The sequence below is a fragment of the Balaenoptera ricei genome, chromosome 3 (genome assembly GCF_028023285.1).
Source record: "Balaenoptera ricei isolate mBalRic1 chromosome 3, mBalRic1.hap2, whole genome shotgun sequence".
NCBI lineage: Eukaryota > Metazoa > Chordata > Mammalia > Artiodactyla > Balaenopteridae > Balaenoptera > Balaenoptera ricei.
In genome coordinates, this window is record NC_082641.1 from 103,892,611 (window position 1) to 103,920,467 (window position 27,857).

Here is a 27,857-nt window from a genome sequence, read left to right on the forward strand (position 1 = left end):
GGTGTTAATGTCCTGCTTTATGAAAGCACAGTGAGCTTAAAGATGAAAGGAATGAAGGGCTAAAAATTGCTGGTTTGGATAGATGTTCTCTGTCGGCGGCTGGAAAATGCTGGCACCACGCTGTCTACGTTAATTATAACCTCTCCAATGACAGTTCAGCATTCCTAGTAGGGTTCGGTGTTATTTTCAGGACATTAGGAACAAGGTCCGTTTATGGGAGGACAGTTATGATTCTTTATTTGCCAGAGGTTAATCTGAACACTGAGACATTTCTTTCTGGTTCGTCTAAAGCCTGTCCATAAATAACAAGAAAAAATGTAAGACCTTAATTCAAATAAATGTGTTAAACCAATAACAAAAAGCAATGGCAAAAGGCTGTTCTAATCTACATTTTAAACGATGATATTCTTTCTTACTTGACTGTGCTTATCTCTTTCAAAAGTACATTCGATCATCGGGATAGAATCTACGGGAATCTTAAAACAAAACAAAACAAAAAACCTTAAAGTATTCTCCCCCCCACCCCAATACATCGAATAAGCCCTAGAAAAGGGGGTGGAGAAACCTGGCTAAAGAAACCTTGTTTCCCCATGGGTCTTATGGTTTAATACACAAAAGAACAGAGAGCCACTTCCATCACTGTCACCTCCCCCGCAGCCTTTGTTCTGAGGCCTGACGAGCTGTATTGATTTGGGAAAATCATTGAGCTTCTTGGAAAACTAGACTCTCGCTTATTCACTGCCATCTATTTCTTTCCCGTGAAGACAGGTGGTCGATATCCAGTTGACTGGTCAGCGCAAAGAAGCTCTCGCTGCTTTTCTTTTCTCACTTCCCTAGAAACGTTATCCTTCCCCTCTTCTAGAAAATACAATGGCCTGTGAAGAAGTCTTGTGGGTAAAAAGGGGGAGCAGGAATAAGGCTCTTTTTGTAAGGCATCACCAGGAACACAGAAATGCTGTCCCACACATCTGCATGGGAGCTTGCACCACATATGTGGATGGTGACAGTATTTTCACTGACCGAGCAGTGAATTACACAAGTTTCAGCCTTCATGAAAACTTTGATAGCCCAAGATATAATTTTTAAAAAATCAAAACAGATCACTGGAGCTCAAATAATATTCACTAAGAGATGCTTTACTTCTTTTAAATAATCAATACTTATGTTTTAGCAAGTTTCATAGTTCACAGGTGTCATTATAGACATTTGGGGGTCTAGCCAGGCTGCGTCCAAAGCCCCCTCACCCCCCTACCCCTGTGCTCCCAAGAAGGTGCTTTTCAGATTGTGATCCATCAGGGCTCAGCCAGAACACAATAGGTAAAAGATAAAAGATGAAGGAGGGAGAGAGAGAGAGAAGAGACAGAACAGAAAAAACAGTCTCTGAGACAGACATTTGGAGCAACTTAAATGCATTAACTGAACAGGTACCTGTGCGGAGTATATGTACACACGTACACATTTGTACAAAGAGGTTTCATTTCTTGTCTTTGAAAGTCTCAGTAAGGTATCCTTGAGGCTTGATAAGCGACAGCACCACTCTGGTTTCCAGGGCAAAGTTCTAAACTTGAATTTTCTCCTGCTCCTTTGCAGGCAGGCATTAGTTTATGTGAAATCAGATGCACTTAGATGAATGATTTCTAGCGCTGGCAGGTTTCTCGGGCCCTCTCCTTTTTGGAGGCACAACTTCCTCATTAGAGTAGGAGAATGATTTCTCATCCCCCCGCCCCCTTCTCTTTCTCCCTGGGAAGATGAGGGTTCAATGCCAACAGTAACAGAATGGACTCCCCTGCCCCAATCCAGTCTCACAAGCTTCAGTTATTAGCTCGTTGGGAGATCATTTTCTCTTCCTTTAAATAAAAGCATTCCAAAGTTTGGGAAAGGTATTTGATAAGTATTTATTGAAGTAGGCCTGCAATGAGCCATGATAACGATATGGTTGTTATTTTATTACCTCGTAACACATCGTTCCTTTAACAGGGTTATTTTAGGAGACAGCTAGGGGCCCTGGGCAGACAGCACACAGCCAGCATGCCCCAGGAGGAGAGGGAAACAGCCTCTATACACTCCCACTTGCAGCTTCGCAGGCCACTGAAGATAAGCAACTGAAAGAATGCAGGCCTTTCAAATCATCAGGCCCAGTCGTTTCCTGCACTTAATATTAATTACAGGATCTTTTCAGCTAACAACTTCTGCATCCAGGATCTCCACAATGCTGTTTCTGCAACTTGAAAAACAGGTAAATAGAACAGCAAAACCGGGCCACAAATAAACTATCCTGAAGGCAGAACCTTCCCCTCTACACCACTGCCCCTAAAAGAGAGTATTCTTAGGGCTAAAAGGAGGAAGAAAGGCGCAGGAAGCCATGAATTTGAAAGGTCATTTAACAGATACCTGCCCTGTCCCTATTTCCTGCTGCAGGCTGCAGTCTGTTTCATGCCCAATGCTCCCCCGTGGCAGGCCCAGGGGAGGAAGGAGCAAGAGGGGAGGCAAAGTAATCACTGAGATGAATGAAACTGAAATATGCAAAGGAAATAAAATCTAAGACTGAAAACCCTCACACACTTGGGAAAGGGGGTTGGCTCGGAAAAGGGTTATGAAGGCATCAGTTCTCCCAATACCTCTCATCACCTGTCTTCCTCACAGACCTCTTGTAGATAAATCTCGGTGGGTGATTAGCAGTTTCAGATTTAAATGCTAGTGCATTGCTTGTCAGAATCTGCGTTAACACAACTAGAGATTTTAGGACTGCATTTTAAAGTAATTTCTTACCATCCCCAGTCCTTGAGATACAAGGAGACAGTGGGAACCAATTGACAATTATGCTCATATCAAAAAGCTGCTACTGATGCATGTATCTCCCTGGGACTGAAGAGCCAGGCTTCATATAAATTATGATGCTTTATTTAAAGCCAGAGCGCTTATTTGCTTTTGTGCCAGCTCTGGGCCCTTTTCATCTGCAGCTCTACTGGGCCCAGGAGAGCACACATTCCTACAGCTCTGCTGGCCACCAGCTGTGTCCCCGTAAATCATAAAACCTCTGAACAAGCCATTCTTTACAAAGGCCAACAGCATTTACTGGAAATGATCACTCTGCTATTATTCCACTTGCTGAAATTTAAAATAGCAATTTACAACAGCAGCTGAAAAACAAGAAACTGCCTCTCTCAATCGTGTGTGTGTGTGTGTGTGTGTGTGTGTACGTCAACGGGAAGGCTCTGATGTATCTGGCACACAAAGGGGTGTATTTTGTGTGTCCCCTAAGACTCACCATCTTTGCACATCTAAAAAGGAAATGAGGAACGCGGATGTCAGAGAAGCCAGAGTCAGCCTCGCAATGCAAGGCAATGGGATAAGTGAGGTTTCTGTCACTGGGGACCCTCCCTGTTCTCACCTGGAGGTGGCCATGGCCAGCAGGCAGCATGGGAGGTAATTCACACCCTCTGGTAAGTGAAGCCACATTAATTATGGCTCAGGTTCAGAATGTAATAGAAAAAAAAAAATAAACTGAAGGATTAAGTCTAATCAAGCTCAGTCTGCAGTCAATTTTACTTCAAGGACTGGACAAGGGAAGGAGAAAGACTCAGAGTGACTGGGGATGGAACAGAACAGCCTAAACGCCAAGAGAGATGGCTCTGGAGATAGACCCACCAGGCTCAAAGCCCACTTTGTAGCTGCTTCATCCTGAACTACACCTCTCAGAGCCTCAGTTTCCCCATCTACAGAGTAGGAATAATATGACTATCAAAGAAGGTGTAATTTGTGGAAAGCAATTAACGGGATACTGACACAAAATAGTCACTCAGCAAATGAACTCTGGCTTCCTCACCTCTGGACTCTTCCTGTAACTGAGGTCCACCCACTGAAGAATGGAGGGAGATGCCAACGTACTAAGGATCCCCCACTGGGAAATACAGCCAGCAGCAAGCAAGGCCTCCTGCGTTGCTTCCAGGGGAAGCAACCTCAGATATGCGCATCTGTACTAATTATCCTATATTCCTGGTGACCCCGCTTATTGAACATGTGGTGTATCTATCTATCTCTGAGAATCTTAGGGACTGCAAATTCCAGTACTAAGGACTTTTATTATTTGATAAACAACAAGGTCCTACTGTATAGCACAGAGAACTATATTCAATATCCTATGATAAATCACAATGGAAAAGAATATTTAAAAAAAGAATGTATATATAGATGTAAACCAAATCACTTTGTTGTATAGCAGAAATTAACACAACATTGTAAATCAACTATACTTCAATGCTTTAAGAAAGAACGTTTATTACTTCTATACCTACCACCAGTTTCAACCAATAAAAAGTCACCCTTCCTACCACATCCACTGTTTAAAGCAAACGTTTCCTCATTTCAGCACTCAATAGTAAAGCCACTGAGAAATGCAATTCTAAATCCCTGAAGCCTCCTCTCTGAACTTGGGGTAAGGAAACCTCACATCAAGATTTCAGGAACAGCGAACCGAACACCCGACATCTGTCTAAATTACCAAAAAGCAAATTTCAAGGTCCCCAATACCTCCACGACAGAAACGAGACGAGACGGGGGATGCAGCTAGAGCTTAAATGCAAACTCATCTTTCCGACCCCAGCTGAGCAGACCAGTTTTCATGACAATGGTCAGAGGCTGCCTTCCCACCCTCCCCCATCCCACATTCCAAAGTTCTTATCTTTCAGGGAAGAAAACAGCCCCACAGAGTTACAAGTATTTCAATAACATGCTTAGAGACCAGCTCTTTTCTGTAAACAAGCCTAATGAAGCGTGACTAACGGTGCTCTCTCCCAGAGCAGAGCGCAGGGAAAAGGGCCTTTGTTAGCACTTACTGGAGCAAGTCATCGTTTTGCTGGAGCAGAACAAAACTTAGCTGGTTATTGATTGACCAGCCTCGCTCGGTGCCACTGCTTGGCTGTCTGCTTCTATATACCGCGTGTATAAATACATGTGTTTACGTGGACCCAGAGACGCTCTCTACACACTCCCGCATACACAGTCACACGCAGCCATCTCGGCTAACTTTGGGTGACATTTCTCTGCAAACCAAGATGAAGGATTCAAGGCATCTAACTGAAACCTAATTCCTCTCTGATACCTGTATCTCTTCTAGCCCTTGATATTACCTAACATTTCTCTCCATGCTGTCAGTACCACCGACCTCAATTCCAGAGCCTGTAAACCGACACTCCCCAAGGACACTTCATTAGTTTCCAAAGTCATATGATTACATCCTAGGGGTGATTGGCTTTTGCTTTTTAATAAATTCCAAACTGCCAGTGCTTCCTTCCCCAATTCACCTACTGGTTCTGAAATTTAGCTCCACATGATAAATGCTAAATAAATATCCCATGACGACTTGAATTCTCTTCTTCAATTAAAGTTTGCCTTAAATGGTATTAATACACGCAACAATGATGTTAGCAGGAATATTTGAAGTTGACCTGGACTTCTTTTTTGGACCGACAAGAATTCGAGTCAAAACTTGCTTTCCTTGCAACTCTGAGCACAAATTTCCATATAAATTATTGACTGCACTTTGGCCTCATCTGAAACATTAGCCCCGCAGGCTGATAAGTTCTGACCCCAGGTGGCACATCAAGCCTCTGAGAAGAGGCTGGACCGTTGGAGCTTTGCACTGGGGACTAAGGCGTGAGAGCCAATCCATCAAACGCTCTGACAGCTTTTACAGCCTCTGAGCATTAGGCCCAAGTCAACCTCCAAGACTCCCATTGTTCACATGATTCTCTTCTTCTAAGGTCTGATGAAGTTAGGGTTAAGTCCAAGGTTTCAGCAAGAGAGCAAGGCTATTGTTAGTAACTCAGTCTTTATCGACTCTGACCTGCAGGGCAGCCAGCTTGAAGTCTTTTCCAGAAAGTAATGCACTGTTAATTGCTGCTCATCGTCAGGGTGTGTTTTATACGCCTCTTTCCAGGGAAAGAAGACCTGACTCAACATTTCAGCGTCCTTCCAGCTTGCCTTGTAATTCTCCCAAGAGTGAACACACACACACACACACACACACACACACACACACACGACCAAAATCTGATCTGTACCCACCACAGACCCTGAATCGCTAATTCTAATACCAACACAAACACGGAATGTTTGGTGGGACAACGCTACCACTTGGCAGTTGGCATATGGGACATTAAGTATTTTTTTTCATGACAAATATCTGTGGGGATTAGTACCCAGGGCAGGAAAATGCTTGATAGAGAAATGAGGTAGAAACATATTATTTCCTTCTGATGTCCTTTGCTTAAAATAACTAAAGACCTTTTTCAGCTGAAACGGGGAAGTTAGATTTGTGAGCAGCTAACAACAGACTGGATGGCCTCAGGGTGAGGGTACAAAATTCCACTCAGGTTTCCTTTGAGGAATGTAGCACTCTAAAGGGGTTGCAGAATTAGTGGTCCAAAGGCTTTCTCATTTTCTTTGAAAGAAAAACCAGGCAGACCATGTGTTTCTTATCCAAACGGGCCTCCCAGTGGAGGGGGAGGGGGAGGGAGAGGGGGAGGGGGAGGGGGGAGGGGAGGGGAGGGGGAGGGAGAGGTGGGAGCCTGGGAAAGGGCAAGCACTTAAGGGACCAGGACGGTCCCTTAAGTGCAGTGGGTGCCCAGACCAGGCATGCCACACAGCAAAGTTCCCCCAAACCTGCTGAAACTGCTGACCAACAGCCTTGGTGCCAAGGAGAAAATCACATGTTGACATTGTAGAAATCACATTCCTTGGATACAGAAAAACAGAAAATCCAAATGGCTTGGTGTTTCACTTAGCTTTTGATTTAGAGGTTTTGGGTCACAAAATCCTATAACATTTAGCCACGAGATAGATTACGCTATTTTATTTAGTATATACTGGTATATGAATTAGTACACAGAAATTAGTGCATGTTTTTCCAAGCGAGTGAACAGAAAACCATTTTTCATTATGTGTCTGATAGTATACTGACTCCAAGGTATGTGAATGTTAATACTAGATTTGATAAGCTTTCCCAAGAGGTGATAGTTAAGAGAACAAAATCTCTTGGTGCCACAGGTTACATTTTCTGGTGCCATTCAGTTCAACTCAACTTTAATATTAAAGAAAATTAGAATTTTCTAACTCAACCGAGAATACAATCGTCAAAGCACATTAAACTCGTAAGTATCATGGGCTACCAGGGCCAAAAAAATTTTTTTTTGTAAAGTACTCAAGACAAAACTGCACGTGTAGCCTGTTCTTACATAAAAGGTCTTCCTTGGGTAGTCCTATGTCTCACCACCCAAAAATAAGCTAGGAAAAGATTCAGAGAAAAATCAACTAAAATATTCAAGTAGCTGCTATATATAAAAACAGACTATAAAGTGTAAGTCTTGAGTCAATAAGATTAAAGCTGCAAGGGGGCCAAATTGATTACTAAAATGTTTAAGCCTCTAGACACAATGAACTCGAGATTTGCTACTGAATCTTGGTATAGTTGAATTTGGAGTCTCTTCTGAAGCTTCAAAGATGGCAATCCAAAACTAATAAAAGCAGCATTATTTTACACAACAGGCAGTTAACATTTGTGTTACTGTCCCCAGGGCGTAAAGACAGAAAATAAATATAAGAACATTGATTGAGTGCTTTACTACGTGTAGGTCACAAGAAGAAGTGCTTTTACACAGATTACCTCATTTATTTCTCAGTGCTTACATGCCAGGTTCTTTTATTATTACTATTTTACTGGTGAGCAAATTAACAATAAGAAAGCTTAACTGACTGACTTGCCCCCAGTCAGAGATTTGAACACAGGCAGGCGTGGCATCTGTACCATGCTCCTAAATGCATTGTACAAGTTTACATAAACATTAAGTTTATCAACAACACGATTTCATGAAGAAACTACGCATGCATGGACGGGAACACACAAGGTTACAGCCATGTACGTGCTGATGGGTGGTGAGATTGGAGGTCTGTGCATGTGTCTCGTCCCAGCTCCACGTGAGACACCATGTTGGAAGCTTGAAATGAACCATGGTGAGAATACATACCACAGAAAACAGCAAACACTACACATCAGGGCTCCCCTCCTCCCAGCTCCCAACTCCCACCCCAGAGCCAGTGGTTAACTATCTACCAGCATACCAATGCTTAAAACCCTTAATTTGTTGAACTACTCTTCTCTCCTATAACGTGCAGAGAAAACAGTGGTCTGGGAAAAGCACAGAATCTGGAAACGCTTCTCTATTCAACTTATGTTTAACTGCTTAGAAGGTATTATCCATAGCATAAAACCAAGGGATGATTCTAGAATTCACTATAGACTACAGTTCTAACTTCTTAGGATTTTAGTTGTTGTTTCAGAGGTGTCACAATTCACACCCGCAGACTTCTGCTTCTGTTTAAGCGTTCACGTCTCATCAGTCATCAAGTCATGACTATTTTGACTCCTAACTCACTCCCGACTGCATCCCCTCCTCTTCATCCATACCACTGGCCAGTCAGGCCTTGGTTTACCTTTCCACTCACCACTGCCTCTCCCCTGCCTCACACCTCAAAGTGCCTTTAAACTTCCCTGGCACACAACAGGTCACTTCATGCTTTGCTCCTACCTTTTGCCTGGAGAACCTGGACCTGCCTTAATCTTTGGAATCTGAGTTCAGGTGCCTGAACTAGGAGGCCCTGAGGCTGCCTCACTGCATCCGTGGATATTTCTATCACAGAACTTACCGTAACATTCAGGATGCCCGATTTTTACCTGCCAACCTCTCAGACTAAGCACCATCTCTTTCAAAGTGCCTGGCAAAGAGCAGGTACTCAGTAAGTGGGTTTTTCTTTTAAGACAAGTGTAACATTAAAATGAATAAAAGCATAAAAGAACCCTCCTACACTGTTGGTGGGAATGTAAGTTGGTGCAGCCACTGTGGAAAACAGTATGGAGGTTCCTCAGAAAACTAAAAATAGAATTACCATATGATCCAGCAATCCCACGCCTGGGCATATACCCAGACAAAATTCTAATTCAAAAAGATACATGCACCCCTATGTTGACAGCAGCACTATTCACAATAGCCAAGACATGAAAACAACCTAAATGTCCATCGACAGATGAATGGATAAAGAAGATGTGGTATATATACAATGGAATACTATTCATAAAAGAGAATGAAATAACGTCACTTGCAGCAACATGGATGCAACTAGAGATTATTATACTAAGTGAAGTAAGTCAGAAACAGAAAGACAAATAAATACCACATGATATCACTTATATATAGAATCTAAAATATGACACAAATGAACCTATCTACGAAACAGAAACAGACTCACAGACATAGAGAACAGACTTGTGGTTGCCAAGGGGGAGAGGGTTTGGGGAAGGATGGAGTGGGAGGTTGCAGTTAGCAGATGTAAGCTGTTATATATAGAATGGATAAACAACAAGGTCCTACTGTATAGCACAGGGAAGTATATTCAATATGCTATGATAAACCACAATGAAAAAGAATATTTAAAAAAGAATGTATATATATAACAATCACTTTGCTGTACAGCAGAAATTAACACAACACTGAAAATCACCTATACTTCAATAAAAAAATGAATAAAGGCATAAAGGAACCCCCGTATTATAATTATATACACAAATTAAAATATAAAAGCAAAAACCGTGAAGCTGAGCATTATTCATCACCCGATTCTGATATTTCCTAAGTGAAGGAGCCCATCTCGGTTGATTCTTTCCATTTTCAAAGTAACTTGATGATAATATAGATGTAAACAATTTGGCTTTATTTACCTTCTATTTTTTATTAGAAATTTTTGTGAACTAAGTATAAGTACCCTTATTAGTTAAAGAAACCAGGAACCTTCCTCTGGGATTTCAAGAGCCATCCACTTTTATTGAACTATTACAAAAGCAACTGATGAGGTACATTTGTTGCTCACATGATGCAGACGTACACAGACCGTAACCCACCCAGCCCTGGCAGATCTGGACCGCTGGCCTCTCCCCTTGCTCCTTCCAATTTAACGAACAGTCAGATCCAACAAATCTCCTCCCAATACCCTGCCACTGGTTCTTCTCCCAGACTCTGGGCCCCAAAGAGAGATTTGTCATTGCTTAAATAAATTTTACAGATGTAATAGAGGTAATAAAGAAAACAGAGCTTTTATAAAACAAAGTTGACAGAGCAGAAAACTCTCTCCATAATGGGACGTACACTGGTGCATCCGAGGCGGCTTGTGTGTACCAAAGGGAAATAGACAATGAAGCTTAGGAAGCATGAAATGACAGCCTTCTTTGCCTTTCAGGGAATGTAAATTTTATTTGCTGAATGTAAATCTTAAAGCCATGGTTTTCAATCTGCACGTGTGATCACCAGAAATTGATTTCAAGGAGATAATACAATTATTTAACTTACTGCTCAGCAGTGCAAATCCCGGGTTACACATTCATGATCATTACTAGCAAAAGACTCAGGTGATGTTCTGAGTGATGTTTTCCAGGTGTGATCCTTGTTGGCACAGATGAGGTCACCTGCCCTTTGGTTAGGGTTATTGGAAGTGGGACAGGCACCACTTGTCCTCAACAAGTGGCCTGTGACTTCTAATACGGACTTTCTTGGTGCCAACTGAAATGCAGAATGATGATTTTCTTTCCCGGTGTGCTTTTGGTTATCTCATGTTCTCCCAATAATACAAATAGTTTCTTTAAAAATGTCACATCTTGGGACCTCCCTCGTGGCGCAATTTAAGACTCCGCACTCCCAATGCAGGGGACCTGGGTTGGATCCCTAGTCCAGGAACTAGATCCCACATGCATGCCACAACTAAAAGTTCGCATGCCACAACTGAGGAGCCAGCGAGCCGCAACTAAGGAGGCTGCCTGCCGCAACTAAGACCCAATGCAACCAAATAAATAAATATTCAAATTAAAAAAAAAAAGAAGTCACATCTTTAGGCTATTAGGAATCATGTGCCTGGCTTCTCCTACAAGGAGAATCATGTGCCTGGCTTCTCCAACCACTTCCATATTCTTGCCTTCACAATACAGTAAAGGCACTTCCCCCGCCCCCAGAAGACTGGTAACTCATTTTGACTAGTCTCTTCACAACTCAAATGATCAAAACACAGATTGGGTTTGCTGTGTGTGTTTTAATCTGCTCATCAAATTACAGTATTTAATGTTTCATTCTAGCTAATTAAAGTAGCCTAATTTTATGTGAAGGCATATTTTTAAATATAAGTCTGGTAAATATATGTAAATCATGGTGTGCAGGCAAATATTCTACAAAATAGAACTAAAAAAAAAAAAAAAATTTTTTTTTAAATTGCTATTCTAAAGTAAAATGGCCATAACAGCCACAATAGAAATGCCAGTCATCGACACATGAGTTAATACAGTCAAGGTAGATGCAGAGGGTATCCTGGGGAGAGAGGATGATAGACATGTAAACTCTCATTTACTTAATGTATTCAATTAGCAATTCAACTGAGAGTAAAAAGTGAATTGCCTGATCCCTGAGTGCATGAGTTATTTAAGATCAATCCTTCAAGATCACTTCTACTTAGGGTGCATTCATGATCCCAGATGAAAGAAACTGAAAAAAGAAATTTACTGACGTGGGTTTGGGGGCAATAAATATTTACCCATGAAGCACTGTTCCCAATGACACTGCTTCCACACCTCTTCCTGTAGTTTACATTCCACATGACCCACAGGAAAGCTGTCTCTGACAAGCAGTCAAAATGGCCTCCTGGGGACGAGTGTTCGTCCACTGCGGATCCCGAGATGCACACGTTCCCTGACCATCGCATCTCCCTCCTCTCACAGTCACCCGTGTTGGAAGGTCTTGCTGTCAAGACACCAGCTAGCCTGATGCGGCCGTCAGAAAGGACGCACTACCAACATTAACACTGCTCTTGGCAACTGTAAGAGAGCCTACAAGTCCAAGGGTCTTCCTGTCTTCTAGATGGAATCTCACATTTTAGAGAACATGCTGGCAGACGACTGAAGAACACTCCTGTCTTTGCCTAGAACAAATATTACAATGCTGGGGAGTAGACTTTTGTGTGTCTGTTAATTTAACAAGTGCATTTCATACTGAATATGTTTCAGGCACCATTCAAAATGTCTTACGGATATTTACTCATTTAATCCTCCTAACAACCCAATGTGTGTTGGGGGAGGGAGGGCGTAAGGCATACTATATTTATCTCCATTTTACCAATGATAGACTGGGGCATGAAGCAGGCAGTAAGGTACTGCCCAAGGTCACACAGGCAGTAAGCTGTGGAACTGGGAATTGGAACCCAGGGGGTCTGCCTCCAGCCTGTGACAACGACCCAGTAACCCCACGGACACTGAGACAAAGGGGATGAACGTACCCTCCAGGCCCTCGATTCAAGGGGTTTGCCCTTTGCCCTAGTTCGTTTTACACAATAAGCTTCATCATATCATGTCCTGAATTCCCATAAAATAAACAAATCAAAAAATCATGTAATTTTCAAGCACAGAAGAATCTTGAAGATCACTCTCCTTACAGAGAAGGAAATTGAGGCCCAGAGGTGTTAAATGTCTGGTCCCAGGCCCCAGGGCGAAGGAGGAGAGAGCCAAAACCATAACTGGGTCTCCGACTTCCTTCTCTTCCAGTGATCCTCTGTGTCCACACACAAGCACCCAAGGTGAGTGGCAACCAGGATACCAGTCGACGGGCTCTCAGTGCTTCTCCAATGAGCAAGGGGTCCCTTCAGAGCCCATCACACAGCTGAGGGGTCTGACCACCAGCCAGGAGCCGTTGCAGAATTTTGCTCCAGTGAGACTAACACACATCCAAAAGATTAGAAGTTGCTTTGGAGGAGAGGGGTCACCAAGAAAAGGCTTCTCTGAGATCTGGGCAAAGAAAGAGCCAGAGCAGTGAACAATAAAACCAAAGTCCCGTGGTACGTAACACGGGAACGAGGCACTCCCCTGTTCATTTAATCAAGCCTAAACACACACACACACACACGCACACACACACACGCGCGTTACCTGCTGATGGAATGATATCAAAAATAACATTACAAAATAGAGTTTATCTAAACTTGCACCAAGAACCCTTTGTTCTACTTGCTTCATTTTATCACAAGGCTCAAAAGTAGCCAATGATGGCTGAAAGGCCAGGGCTGCATCCCCAGGCGTTCTCTGTCTTTGCTTTGGGAGATGAGGCATTCTCAGGATGGCAATCAGTCACCACACCTTCCTGGCCTATGGAGATGGCACATGGGCAAGTCACCTGGCAAGAACGGGTGGACAACACACAATACTTAAACCAAATGGAGTGTTAGTTACAGTAAATTCCATAGGCTTTGCTGAATGTTAAAAATCAAGGTTTCCACCCCAATATTCAGAGCAGCACTACTCACAACAGCCAGGATATAGAAGCAACCCAAGTGCCCATCATTACTTAGCCATAAAAAAGAACAAAATTCTGCCATTTGCAGCAACATGGATGGACCTAGAGAATACTACGCTTAGTGAAATAAGGCAGACGGAGAAAGACAAATGCTGTATGATATCACTTATATGTGGAATCTAAAAAATAATACAAATGAACGTATATGCAAAACAGAAACAGACTCACAGATACAGAAAACTAGTGGTTACTAAAGGGGAGGGGGCAAGCAAGATAGGGGTACGGGATTAAGAGACACCAACTACTACATATAAAAATAGACATGCAACAAGGATATATTGTATAACACAGGGAATTAGAGCCATTAACTTGTAATAACTTTTAATGGAGTATACCCTGTAAAAATACTGAATCACTATGCTATCCACCTGAAACTAATATGTTATTATAAAGTGACTATACTTCACACACGCGCACGCACGCACGCATGCACACACGCACACCCTAGAAGATGGAATATGGGTTTCAAACCCAGGCTTATCAGACTCTAATGTTTTCCCAAACTCGCAGGATGATACGGATCCACCTGAGTGCTTATTAAAAATACCGATTCTTACCTCTACTCATGCTCCAAGCATGTGAGGTGATTCTCAGCAGAGAAACTAAGCTAACAGACTTTAAAGAAAAATGTTCATCATACAAAATAAGATATACATAAACCATGCTGAGTTTTACCAGGAAAGAAATGGGGAATAATGATTTTGATTAATTACTTTCTGACATTCTGGGGTAGGAGGTATTATTCTATTCCTTTGGGGAAAGCCACCAAGGAGCCTGGAATGAGGCTGAGAACTTTTTATCTGCCTGAGCCCTTTGACAGGAGTATTAATACAACAGCTTAACTCGATTTAAAGCAAGAATTATTTCGCCATCCACACTAATCCTTTCTGGCAAGAGGCGGCATTCTGCTACGGCCACTCACAAAAGATGATGAAGCCCAGCGATCCTTTCTTCATCGAGGGGAATTCCCTCGATGACTATTGGGGTGCTCTGAATATTGGGGTGCAAACCTTGATTTTTAACGTTAAAATTATTAATATAATCTCACTTATTAAGATAAAACGATGTGCTAAAGCACTGGAAATTCTCACACTGGAGAAGCCATCTATTTTCTTTTACTGGAAAGGATCTATAATTAAGAGCGTCCATTTTCACATCTTAGCCTCAAATATTAACATCTTGATGTGCTATATAATTGTGTGCTCTTTTACCAGAGGTCAAATAAGTAGACAGGTCACTGTGCAGATAAAATCAATTGTAGCTTAGAGGCAACACCAATAGCACTGTTATAGGCAGGATGCCTCTGCCAGAGATACAGGCTTACCTGAGGGTAGATGTGGCTGAGGGCAGCTTCTAACTCCACCTACTCACCGTACCTTAGAGTTAACCAGTACCCTTTTCACTAAGTTTAGCAAAGCCCTTTTGTTTTAAAAGGATGAGAGAGAGAGAGACAAAGAGGAAGAGAGAGAGAGAGGGAGAAGAATAGAGTTGAAAAGAAAGGAAGAAAAGAAAAGAGAAAAGCAGCAAACAAGCTTGCCTTTTCTACACTGCTCCACACAGAAACCTCTTGTGAGGTCTTCAAAAATAACAATTCAGCAAAAAGTGACAGAAGAGCAACCACTGAGGCAACCCTTATACGTCCTTTTCAAAAAGCTGCTTTCAGTGAATCAATTTGCAATGTTGTTTCAGTTATTCTCAGAGAGAAAACTTTCTCCCCCCTCCTCTTCTCCTTTGGAAATTTGGTAACCATAGTTTCTGTATCCTGCTGAGACTTGATATGCAGAGCTGCATTCTACCTGCTATTAAGCTGCTGATAGCAGTGTTTCTGTTGCAATTTATGAGCAACCTCAGTTGAAGGCAGAGAGTATTGTACACACTATATTTTCCCAGCTGGAGACCTCCGTGAATGGAAAGCAAAAATATGAATACACACGCACTGTGGGCTTGAGGGAATAAAAAGGCAGGGAAAAAAAGTCAGCAGGCTAAAATCAGGTGGGTGGTCCTGATTATAAACCAAGTAGATAATAAAATATTCAAAGGAAGCTCCAACTAAATGGTCAGGAAACAAAGATACACAATATAAAGCAAAGCCCAGAAAAGTCTTTTTTTTTTCTGCCTGTATGTCTACCGCTCAATTCTTAGATTGGTGACGTGCCAAGACTCACCTGACCACCTGGGGTTTTCAAATAACTTGCCATAACCAAAAGGTCATGCGAAACCACGGAAACAAATCCCATTCCACATTAAATTTCTAATGAGGACTCCAGCCCACAGTGAGTACAACACATCCAATTTCCAACCTTCTCTTCTAAATGCCTCCACTCACACAATACCTCAAGAGTCAAATTTCTCTCTTTGCCCGTAACCAAAAGTATTTTACAAGAAAACAGAAATTGGCTTTTATTTTTGTGATTAAGCAACAGACACACATGCTATCTATCCTCCTCGGGCTCCTTTATCATGGAGTGCACAGAAAAGATAACGGAACTCACGAAGGCCGGATCCTACAGAGAAAGAAAGGATCCAATAGTGATTCCAGAAATTACCCAGAAACATGATTAAAAAACGGAAAGACAATTTCTTCCCCTAAATACACTACTGAGAAATATAACATAAAATACCAATGATTAGCACCTCGCTAAATAAACTTGATTTAATTCTTCCTCACCTAAATAAAATGTGGAATTGGTTTGTATCAGTGGTTCCCGTTAGAATTACAGGGGAAAAGTTTTTAAAATAACCATACCGTGCTCTGACCCCTAAATATCGTGATTCAGTTGATCTGGGGTTCCAGGACTGGCGCTTTTTAAAAACACGATTCTCTAGTATCCTTCGTTTCATGAAAGTAATCAATCTCAGAAGAATGAATCAAACTATGCCCTCAGTAACAGCAGTAGGCTAGACTGACTGGGAAAATGGGAAAACTGTTTCCAGTACTAAAGGAAAAATGCATACAAAATGAATAACTACAAAAAGCAAAAGAATCATTCACTTATTTTCACTGGAACATAGTTTAAGATTTTTCCCAAGTTAACAGTAGAGGAGATGCTCCCTCTAGGTGTTCAATTGTCTTCCTAATCAGAATTTAATGTTTTTGATTCAGACACTCATTTCCCAGTACCAACAAGATAAAATAAAAATACCAAGCCTGTTGAATTTATCAAGCCCAGAGCTAAACCAGGAGAAAAGTAATTACCATTTAAATAGCAACATGAAGTTCTTTGAAGAAACAGCCTTTTGATGTTAGCATCTCAAATGCTAAAAGGCAAAAATCTCAGATCTTAACATTGTTCAGAGGAAACCCAGAGAAAACAAATACGTATCCTAAAAGTTCTTTCATCAGAGAGGAGCGCGAACCCAACTCATTTATCATAGGCTTGTATTCAGTACATGGTGACAGCAGGAAAGTTCTACTAAATTAAGGTGACTTGCTAAGAAAAAACAAGGAAGGGGAAGTACAATGGACTGGCTTCTAAAATGGCAGAAAAAAAATAACATGAGAGACTGAGCACATGCAGTTAATAAATTTCTGGAGACCCCAATATACAATGAAGGGGATCTAACTCTAGTTTCTACATGTCGCCACACACCCAATCCCCACCATCAATGTGAGCACAGTTTGTGCATCTTTCAAATGGATTCTGCACAAAGTTGGGAATACTTGTCATTATTAAACTCTGTCTCTTAACTCACATGGGAAAGGATATCTTTCTCCTACAAATGACTGCAAATCTCTTACAGATGATTAGAAACACCAGACAGTATGATGTATTATATACATCTCCCACTCTTAATTATCGGGCAATTGATTAACCAGTTGGTAGATTAAACAGGCTGCACATTATTCAGACACTACAAAACATTTATATTTATCTTCCAACCACAAGAGGTGGTCTTAAACTTCTCATTTCTAGTCGCTCACACAATGCTAGGCACGGAACAGATTTTGGGCAATTCTATTGAAGGTTCTTGGCTTTTCACCTTTTCTTGGTTATTTGTTTGTTTTTAATATATTGGTGTATTGATTACTTCCACAAGACCAAATCATGTAAATGAAATAGAATGAAACAAAAACCAGACAACAGCCCCAAATTTTAAGAAGACTAGAGTGGGGCGGGGCGGGGGAGAAGGGGGGAGAAGACCGTCACCTACAACAAGACTTTTTCTTGGGTTTTGGCTTTCATTTAACCACGATATCCCAAATCATAATCAACATTTGAGAAATTGCTATATTCTTATCATCAAACGTTCATCTCTGAATAGGCTTTTTATTTCAGACTTATGCAGCACCTAGTTTCCCATTATTTAACTACAAAAAGAGAGCAATTGTTCAATTAAATTACAACACTGACACCTTTTCCTGCTTATTACATTTTCCTAAATCTTAAGGACTTTTGTCTTCATTATTCATAAGATAGTGAGTGCCTACAGAGCAGGTTTCATTGCTCAGAGGCAAACCAAGTCAATTATAAGAAAATCCACCCACAACTATAATATGGTAATAAGCCATGTTTCCCAAACTTGCCTGATCATAAAACCACCTGTGGAGCTCGGGGTTCCCAACCATTCCTCTGGAGATTCTGGGTGGAGGGGGTCTGCATTTTCATATGTATTCCAGGTAAATCTTATCATCAGGCAAAGTTGCACAGACCTCTTTGGGTCTCGTGCTGCATTCAAGGAGCCCACAGTTGAGCACTGAAGTTCCCAAACTGCTGCACATTAGAATCTCCTGAGTTGTCTTCTAAAAACCCCGAAGCCTGCCCGAATTTAAATTAAAACCTCTGAGAGTGGGCCCCAAGCACCAGCATGTTCGAATTTCCCCAGGTGACCCCAGTGGAGAGCCACGTTTGTAAACTAATGATCAACTCTAGTTTACTGGTTCTCAACCCTGAGGGCCCATCAGAAAAACCTGTAAGAAGTTACAAAGAAACTAACAAACAAACAAAAAACAATGCCTAGACTCCATCTTCAACCAACCGAGTCAGAATCTTTGGACATGAGACCTGAGCCATGGCATTTTCCCAGAGCTCCTAAGATGACTCTAATGTGCAGTCTGGGTTGAGAAAAACGGGTCTAGAAGATTCTAAAGTTGATAAAAAGTATTTAAACAACTTAATAAGCTTGTATCCAAACACCTTTTCTCCGCCAAGCACATGACTATGTTTGTCCAGGAGAATAACAAATTCCAAACAAAACAGTGTCTCCTCTGAAAGAGAGTGCAACTCAGCTGGTCAGATAAATAAAACACTAAATGAAAGAACAAGAGAATATTGGGACTTCCCTGGCGGTTCAGTGGTTAAGACTTCACACTCCCAATGAAGGGGGTACAGGTTCGATCCCTGGTCGGGGAACTAAGATCCCACATGCCCCGTGGTGAGAACATTAAAAAGAACAAGAGAATATTACAAACTATCAATAAGGGAAAACTTTATAGAACTCTGAATACCTAACTGTTGAGAGGGAAATAAAAAAGTTCTTAGTAAGTGCCAGGTCATGTCAGCTAGGTGCCCATACCATTTAAAAGCAGACAGATTCTTGATGAAAATTACTAAGGGTGATTTGGAGTCATGGGTTTGAGATAAACAAACAACGTCTTCTGGAGCCTTCCAACTTGACTGGTTCTTTTATCTTTAAAGAGTGTTTTCCTATAGAAAAACTCTAAAACACTCTCAATCCAAGTTCCCTTCAACAACCTTAAGGGCTAGTATGCCTGTGGCGGTTTACATAATGTCAACAATACATACAATAATAATACACCTTTTCCATTTTTAAAAAAGGGATTTTATATCTATTAATGTTTTTATACTTACTACATCCATAACCCCATTTCACACATGAGAAAAATAAGTCCTAAGGAGTTTGATGACTTGCTTAAAAGTCTCTAGTCTCTACTAGGATACACTCCATGAGACTACAGCCATCCTTTACTTAGAAATATCTTTAATCTATCCGTTATTTAAGGAAAATCCATTTACTCAGTCATGTTTATGTCCCCCTTCCGAGTGCTGGCTACCACTGCAGGCTTGGAAAACAGCAGTTAGCAAGAGAGACTCCATACCTACATACCAAGTGGGACAAGACACATAATAACCAAGCAAGGAGCTACAGTTTTAGGTACTAAGTTCTTGAAGAAATAAAGCAGTATAAGGGGTTGAAAAGTAACAGGAGAGAAGTTAGTTTGGGGATGGGAGTCAAGGAATGTTATTCTGGGGAAGTAATATCTAAGCCAAGACAGACATTGAGAGTGGGCCACGCAGAAGACCTGGGAGAAGAGGACTTTGTGCAGAGAGAAAAGGGAGGCAAAAGCCCCTGGGCAGCAAGATGAGGCTACAGAAGACATGCAGAGTTCTTCTTATTCAACGTGGCTACTCTTGGAAGACATACTTGAAGAATGGTACATATTTATGGAGAACCTAGTGTGTTCTCAACTTTATAGAGGTTGAAGAGATGCCATCAAAGGCTTTTAGTGAGTGCCACTAGAGAAACATAACCAGAACACCTAGTGGCAAGTGCAAACAATAAATGCTCCATGAACCCAGGAGGGAGAGGTGAAGATAGCGCCTGTAAATGAAGCAGGTATTTCTTGTTGGTTTTCTTTTCTGTTGGCTCTCGTTTGTCTTTTTGATCTTAAAATTCCATTTGACTCTTCAAGCTGCGGTTTTAACAAACATTAACGAAATGCATTTTGCAGCAACGAGGACTTTTATCTGGACCACTTTTAAGAGCAGAGAAATAAAGCTACTGTTCTTTTATACTGTCGTGTAAATACAGGCTTTTCTTTGAAGTGTGTAATAAATGGTCATTTTATAATCTATAATACCTGAAATATTTTGTGGCATACCCTCTTAGCACAACAAATCTTAAAAAAAAAAAAAAAACTCAGCAGAGTGTTTAAAGTAGATTGGTTTGTTTAAAAACTGGCTTAGATACTAGGAGACATATACAAGAATGTTCACATGGAGAACGTTTGAAATAGCAAAGAACTGGCCACAATCCAAAAGTCCATGGGCAAAGGAATGGATAAATAATAATGGTGTAGGGACCTCCCTGGTGGCGCAGTGGTTAAGAATCCACCTGCCAATGCAAGGGACATGGGTTCAATACCTGGTCCAGAAAGATCCCACATGCCACGGAGCAACTAAGCCCGTGCACCACAACTACTGAGCCTGTGCTCTAGAGCCTGCGAGCCACAATCATTGAGTCCACGAGCCACAACTACTGAGCCTGTGAGCCACAACTACTGAACCCACACGCCGCAACTACTGAAGCCTGTGCGCCTAGAGCCCGCGCTCCGCGACAACAGAAGCCACTGCAATGAGAAAGCCTGTGCACTGCAACAAAGAGTAGCCCCTGCTCACCGCAGCTAGAGAAAGCTCGTGTGCAGCAATGAAGACCCAACGCAGCCAAAAATAAATAAATATAAATTTTTTTTAAAAAAAGGAATGATATCTATAAAATAAAAAAAAGAGAGAGAGAGAAGCAGCAGCAGAGTGGGATGAAGGAAGGGCCATCATGGGGTTTCAAAGGTCCTAAAACTACAATTTTCTATTTCTGCATCCAGGTGGCAGGAAATACATGTTTGCTTTCATGTTGTTCTTTGTACCTTACACATAGGTTTAAAATAGTATTTTCCATATATTTAACAAAACAAGTTTTTAAAACTGACTGAGCAAGAACTCATAGATCATCTTTGCCCACATGCGGCTCTGGCTTATTTCACAATTGTATATAAATGCCTCGTTGGAAGTGTAAGTTTAACATCCTTTCTTCAGTTATTCAGTGTGTTGATGAACATAGGCTGAAGAAAAGGAAAACATCTGAAAATGCAAGGCAAATAGTGAGTGGAAGCAGTTTTCCCTGAAAAGCCGTGGGACGCCGGGGCTGGCCCTTTCCTGACAACATGGGGCCGGTGGTGTCCTGATCTGCCCAACCTGGCACAGGAGCTGTGTGGCCCATCTTGGCAACATTCGCTTCCAAGGGGGCCTTCCGCAGGAAACCAAGGATTAATTTCCCTGAGGCTCAGAGGCAAGAACTTCCAAAAAAGGGAAAAATCAAACTATTACATATCCATGCAAATCAAAATTCACAGATCGGTGGCAGGCAGCCAACCCAACTATTTCAGGTCTGCTCTCCCATCTGCTTGGCCTGTTAACTGTAGGAAAATACAAGCAAATCGCTTCTTCTGCGACTAATTCTCAATAGGGCTCCTAAAAACCAGACTCCATGATGCAACTTTAATAAGACAGAACAGCTTATTATGATCAATAAAGCACAGCCTTCCCGCAGTTGCAGAGCCAAAAGTGGCTCCAATGCCTCTTCGCTGGACACGGAGCACGAACACCATTCCCACCCACCCCCAGCATCTCGGAAGGCCCGGGGCCAGGAAAGGCTCCCACACCAAGAAGCAGCTCTGTCCCGGTCCCCGCTCCACACAAGAACCCAAAGGCCTTCTCATCCTGCAGCTTTTATTAGCCCCAATATACGGTAATTAATTTACTGCAGGCTCTTAATTCATAAATGGATCAAATAAAGCCCCACATGGCTTCTGGCAGCTAACCCTTACTAAATTATGGTGACTAGAAGTTTGTTCAAATGCAGCCCGTAAGTCCAACACGGCCCCCTCAGCTTGTAAGGTTCAATTAGAGAGTTCTTAAGCTCATTGTGTGCCTTCGAGCTTCAAAGAAGGCATTATTCACGCGTCTTCCATTGCCAAAAAAGGAAAGCTGGCATCGATGAAGCAAATTCCTAGAATGTTGATCCAGGCGTTACCAAGAAATGCTAAAACTTCAACCCTCAGTACCCAAACGCCTCCACTTTGGGACAAAGTCTCAGTGAACTCTGAAAGACTAAAAGTGATCGAATTAACTATAGAAATCCACATAATAACGAAAGTTCTGACCAAGAGTGTACAAACATAACCACCCACTAGAGTTTCTTTTTCTATGGTCCCCTTATAAGTACCACTGGTGGGTTCCTGTAAAAGTCTAAACAGGCTGAGGGCTTAACCAGGGGCCAGAAAGGACATCTTGGAAGTGTCACCTCCACGACAATGGGCTGTCATCTCAGTTCCCACTCTCGTACCTCCAACTGGTGGGCAAAGCCAAGGTGCGACCTGGTCAGGTTCGAATCTGACTGCATTTGCTAACGTCGCACATTGGTTGCCGGACGTGGGTGTTTTTGTACGCTATCCACTTCAGGCAGGCCTGATAACAGCTCTACTCAGGCGAGCGGGCAAGAACTTTCACTCTGATGCTTCCCTTCCCAGCAGGTAAGTGACGGGATGCCAGTTGGCCTTCCCATGGGAGGTTCTGTGGTTGCCCTCAGATATGAAAACAGATTAGTGTATTTTCCCAAGAGCACACCATTAAGTCAGAAAAGTCCCGGGCAACAAATCTCCACGACTGTCTGCAAAAGAAGAATCTCTTGCTGCCAGCTCTGTAAACGTCCAGCCTTCCCTATTGTCGTGCAGACTTAGATGAAGAAGCAGGAAAACAATTCCACAGTGAGCTACTGCTACGGAGGCCAAGGCTCTAAATCTCCTTGAAGCTGAAAACAAATTAGCAGCTTTGCCTGCATCAAGCCAACCCTCTGAAAGGAGGCTTCTTTTCACTCCAGTATTACAAACTATGCTCCTCGAAGATAACACTTTTAGGGATATAAAAATGTTTCCTGCAGCTTACCGCCTGTCGCCTTATTGACTAGACAGGCAGAACCGTGCAAAAGCCCCACAAGATCCCTGTGAGAGCCAACGTGGGTTTGAGCAACGGGGAGGGGGGACAGGCGGAGGGGGGTGGTTTTAAAGTCATGGGCGAAACTCTTCTCAATACTCTGCAATGACCTATATGAGAAAAGAATCTAAAGAAGAGTGGACATATGTAGAACTGATACACTTTGCTGTACAGCAGAAACTGACGCAACCCTGTAAATCAACTACACGCTAACAAACATTAAAAGTTAATTAATTAAAAAAATAAAGTCATGGGCTAACTTGACCTCCTTTCTCTTCACCATGCATTCACTCAGACAACACTTATTTACTGGCTGCTTACCCATGTGCTTGGCACTAGGGATACATGCACAAACCAGACAGACAAAAAAATGCCTCGCAGTAAGATATGGATGTGATATTTACAATCAACTTTTACAGTCTTTATACTCAATAAAGAAGGTAAGTACCCTTCATTATACGAAAGTAGGTGGACTAAAGGAAAAAGCTCCTTTCTAGGCTGAGAAGAAAAACTTGGCAATGCAATTAATTGCATGTGCGTTGGTTAAGCAAGCAGAGTGTTTCCAGATACCCCTGGGGCCTGGTTCTACCACAGGACACGGCCAAGGGACCTTGGCTTTCATGAGGTGTCTTCAACACAGCTGTTCTCTGTAGAAGGAAGTGCTTATGAGGTCTGTCTCAACTTCAGAGTCTTAGAGGTGCAGATGTTAAAGGGTTAGTCAAAACCAGGGGGATAAGAGTTTTGCTACAAACACTGAAAGGAATTTGTGAAAAACCAGCTTGGTGAACAACTCATGTTGCTAAGTAAAGATAAGAAGAACAGAGTTCAAGCCCAAAATAATGATCTGGCCAAGACACAGAAGGGAGGCGGGTAGAGCTGGGGTTAGGGAAGAATTGTCCATTCCAAAAGCTACTGAATTTCTTTTGTTTAGATAACGAATAGCCAAACAAAAAAGGTGGTTTGCTGTTTCATTTATATGCCACTGTTTTAAGTTCCCAAACTTAGAGTCTGTCTGAGAACCAAGCGTAACTAAAGCCACATTTGCGGGGGGTGGGGGTGGGGGGTGGGAAATAGGCCAAGTAAGCCATGACAATAATAAATTAAATGACTTGCTCTCTCTATATATGACGGCACATTCCAAATCACCTGAAGTTATCTCAGTTTCAGGCCGTGAAATAAATGGTATAATGGTAGCTACCAAGAAAACTCAACAAAGGAACTTAAGGCTCTTTAAGAGTTTTCTCATCTGTATAATGGAGATAATATTATAGTTACTAAAAAAACAGGAAGATGAGATTTTTTATACAATGGAGAGTGAAACCTTCACCCATTTTCCCCTGAAATGGGTGCCCCAAAAGCTGGTAGCTAGGAAATCAGAGAAGGCTTTTCTGGGGAAACTGATCAAAGCAAGAGAAAAGGCAGCTGGGAGACCCCTAGAGAAACGATCCACCCAGACCTCCCTACACCATCAAAAAGGTCCACCCAAGCATGTGAAACCTCAAACTAGCTTCTTAGTACATCATTCACTGTCAGTGAAGGAACATCAGGCATCTGAGGAAAATCTCCAGCACCGAAGACAGGGGCCAAAACAAACACAAACAAAAAAAGGAACTTAAGAGAAAAAAAAGAGGGGGAGAAGGGAAGGAAAGAGAGAGGGAGGGTAATTAATACCTTTGGGGAAATGAGCAGACACTGCATTCATGAAACTAGAATAGGAGGCTTTTAAGGAAACAATTCCAGTAACAATAAGAGCTTTCAGAAATGAAAATTCTATGAGAACGGATCTCCTTTTCAATGTAAAAACTGAAATATAAAGTTGAGAAAATCTCCCCCAATCAGAAAACATATAAAAAACCTATTAAGCCAGAGATCTGAAAAAGGAGGGAAAAGATTAGAAAAGTAGAAGATTGATACAGGAAGTTCACCTTCTACATAAAAGGAGCTCCAGAAACAGAGAACATAGAAACAGATTGTACATCCTTTCCAAAGAAATACATCTACAAAACTTCCAACCCTACAGGGCCTGAGTTTCCAGTGACAGGACCGAGTACAGTACAACAAATTAAAGAAGGATGTCACTGAGAAATGTCAGAATGCTGGGAACGGGGCTGTCGTCGTAGCTTCTTGGTCTCCTGTCCGCGGAGCCCGGCGGGACCGGGACTCCCGTCCGTGCCGGTGCGGGCGCCGGCATGTGGCTCTGGGAGGAACAGGGGGGCCTCATGGGCCCCTTCTCCTTCCTGATGCTGGTGCTGCTGCTGGTGACGCGCAGTCCCTTCAATGCCTGCCTCTTCACCGGCAGCCTCTACCTCCTGCTGCGCCTCTTCAGCTTTGAGCCGGTGCCCTCCCTCAGGACCATGCAGGTGCTCAGGCCCCGGGACCGCGTCTCCGCCATCGCCCACCGCGGCGGCAGCCACGACGCGCCCGAGAACACGCTGGCGGCCATTCGGCAGGCAGCTAAGAATGGAGCAACAGGCGTGGAGTTGGACCTTGAGTTTACTTCTGATGGGATTCCTGTCTTAATGCACGATAGCACAGTAGATAGGACAACTGATGGCACCGGTCGATTGTGTGATTTGACATTTGAACAAATTAGGAAGCTTAATCCTGCAGCAAATCACAGATTAAGGAATGATTTCCCTGATGAAAAGATTCCTACCCTGAGAGAAGCTGTTGCAGAGTGCCTAGACCATAACCTCACAATCTTCTTTGATGTCAAAGGCCATGCAAATATGGTACAGTTTATACCATAAACTTTACCACTTTGGAAAAGACAGCTTTATTTAAGTGCTAGTTTGTTCCAAAATTAACTATATATTTTATTTTTTATATTCTTAAATTATTTTTACAAATTATATTTGCTTAATGGAAGTTTACAGTGCAAAAATCCACATCTTCAAGGAAACAGTAAATTATGGAACCTTTTTAACCTTTTAACCTTTGATGGAACCATTTAACAATTCCCAGTATTCAACAATTAGCACAGAATAGAAGAGTCAGGTTTCTTTTATTTGCATAAAACATTTACAAAAGATATTAAATAAACAGTAAAGAGGCACTTCTTGAACAGACCATTTAAGTAACCTCATAAAAAGGGCTCCAGGAGTTGGATACAAGACCAGTTACATCTGGCTGATAAGAGTCTTAGACAACTCTGGACTGAATTTAAAGAAAACTCCTATATTTAAAGCTTCTGATAGCTAAGAGGATATTTGTCTTCTATAAGGATTTATTCCTTTTGTATGATTTCTATCCCTTATGTATAGTTTTGTTATTCTATGACTTGAGTAGTTATACTTTTATTTATTATAATTTCTTAAAATATGTATTACATTCTTAAATAAAATTTTGCTTAAATTTTAAAAATTAAAAAAAAAAAAAAAAAAAAAAAAAAAGAATGCTGGGAACAAGGAAAAGACGAAGGCGTGGGAGTTGGGCGAACAAACAGGTATCAAACAGAAGATCTCAAATCAGGATGGTGTTGGACCTGTCCAAGACAACACTGGGCGGCTCAAAGTTATGGAGCCTTGAGAGAAAATGATTTTAACCAATTCTTCATGGAGCCACTATTATCAATCAGGTGAGAGGGTAGAAGGAAAACATGTTCAAATGTCAAGATTTCAAAATTTGTGCTTCCCATGAACCCCTTCTTAGGAAGCTACTGGGAGACGTGCTTCACCAAAATGAAGGGCCAAAAGCAAGAGAGAAGAGTACATAGACCCAGGAAATAGGGTATCCAACCTAAAGGGCAAAAGGAATGAATCTTCAGCATGTACGAGAGAAAGCTCTGATTTTCATACTTCTGCATAACGCCTGAGCTATCAGTCCAGATCGGAGCAGATCAGAAGACTCTAGAGAGACTTCCCCGAAAGATACAATGTCTAGAAATGCTTGATGTACTGCAACAAATTGAGAGGCAGTTTATAATTCTGGCATGATAGTTTGTGGTGAGTTATTGATGGGCACATAGAACATTAAGCAAACAAAAAATAAGACAATTATTACCTCCAGGGAGAAAGTTGGATGAGGAAAGAAGGGTAATCATAGTACATGGCTGTGTTGTGAATAATATATGCATAGTCATGATAACGTTAACGCTGGATATTGACCTAACCCGAAATTTCTTGTGGAGGACAGCCTCTATGCTGGCCTCTAAAGACCCTGCTTCTTCCTATTCACATCCTTGTGTGATGCCCTCCCCCAGATTGAGTTTGAGCTGGACCTCCTCACTTCTTATGACTAGAATAAATGGCAGAAGCGAACAGCTGTCATTTCTAACATTTATACAAGGACTCCAGCCCATCTTGGGCTAGCTGTCTCCCGGGTCTTGCTGGGGAAATAAGCTGCCATGCTACGGGCAGCCCTACGGAGAGGCTCATGGGGCACTGCAGGGAATTAAGGTCAGTTCAACAGCCCCTGAAGAATTAAAAGTCCACCAACAACCAAGTAAGTGAGATGAGAGGTGGGTCCTGCAGCCCCAGTCTGGCCTTCACTTTACTGTGGCCCCATTCCCACAGACTGATTGACAGCCTGGGCCAGAAGCACCCAGCTAAGCTGCTCTCAGATTGTTGGCCCATGGAAACTATGAGATAATAAATGTTTGCTGTTTTAACTTACTATGTTTTGGAGTAATTTGTTACACAGCAATAGATAACTCATAACTATATTGGGAGGACGGGAGGCAGTAAAAGACATTTTA

General features: G+C 42.0%; 2 protein-coding genes across 10 annotated transcripts in view; one reads left to right on the forward strand and one right to left on the reverse strand.

The window, feature by feature from the left end:
• Window positions 1–27,857, reverse strand: part of ZNF608 (zinc finger protein 608) — a 112,208-nt gene that overhangs the window by 17,067 nt on the left and 67,284 nt on the right. The window lies entirely within an intron of this gene.
• Window positions 25,274–26,329, forward strand: LOC132363749 (glycerophosphodiester phosphodiesterase 1-like). Its single transcript, XM_059919438.1, has one exon. It carries the CDS (start codon window positions 25,351–25,353, stop codon window positions 25,909–25,911), a length of 561 nt encoding a protein of 186 aa, XP_059775421.1. The 5' UTR covers window positions 25,274–25,350; the 3' UTR covers window positions 25,912–26,329.

Coding starts and splice junctions, on each gene's coding strand:
- LOC132363749 (XM_059919438.1), top strand. CDS start 25,351: ATGTGGCTCTGGGAGGAACAGGGGGGCCTCATGGGCCCCTTCTCCTTC.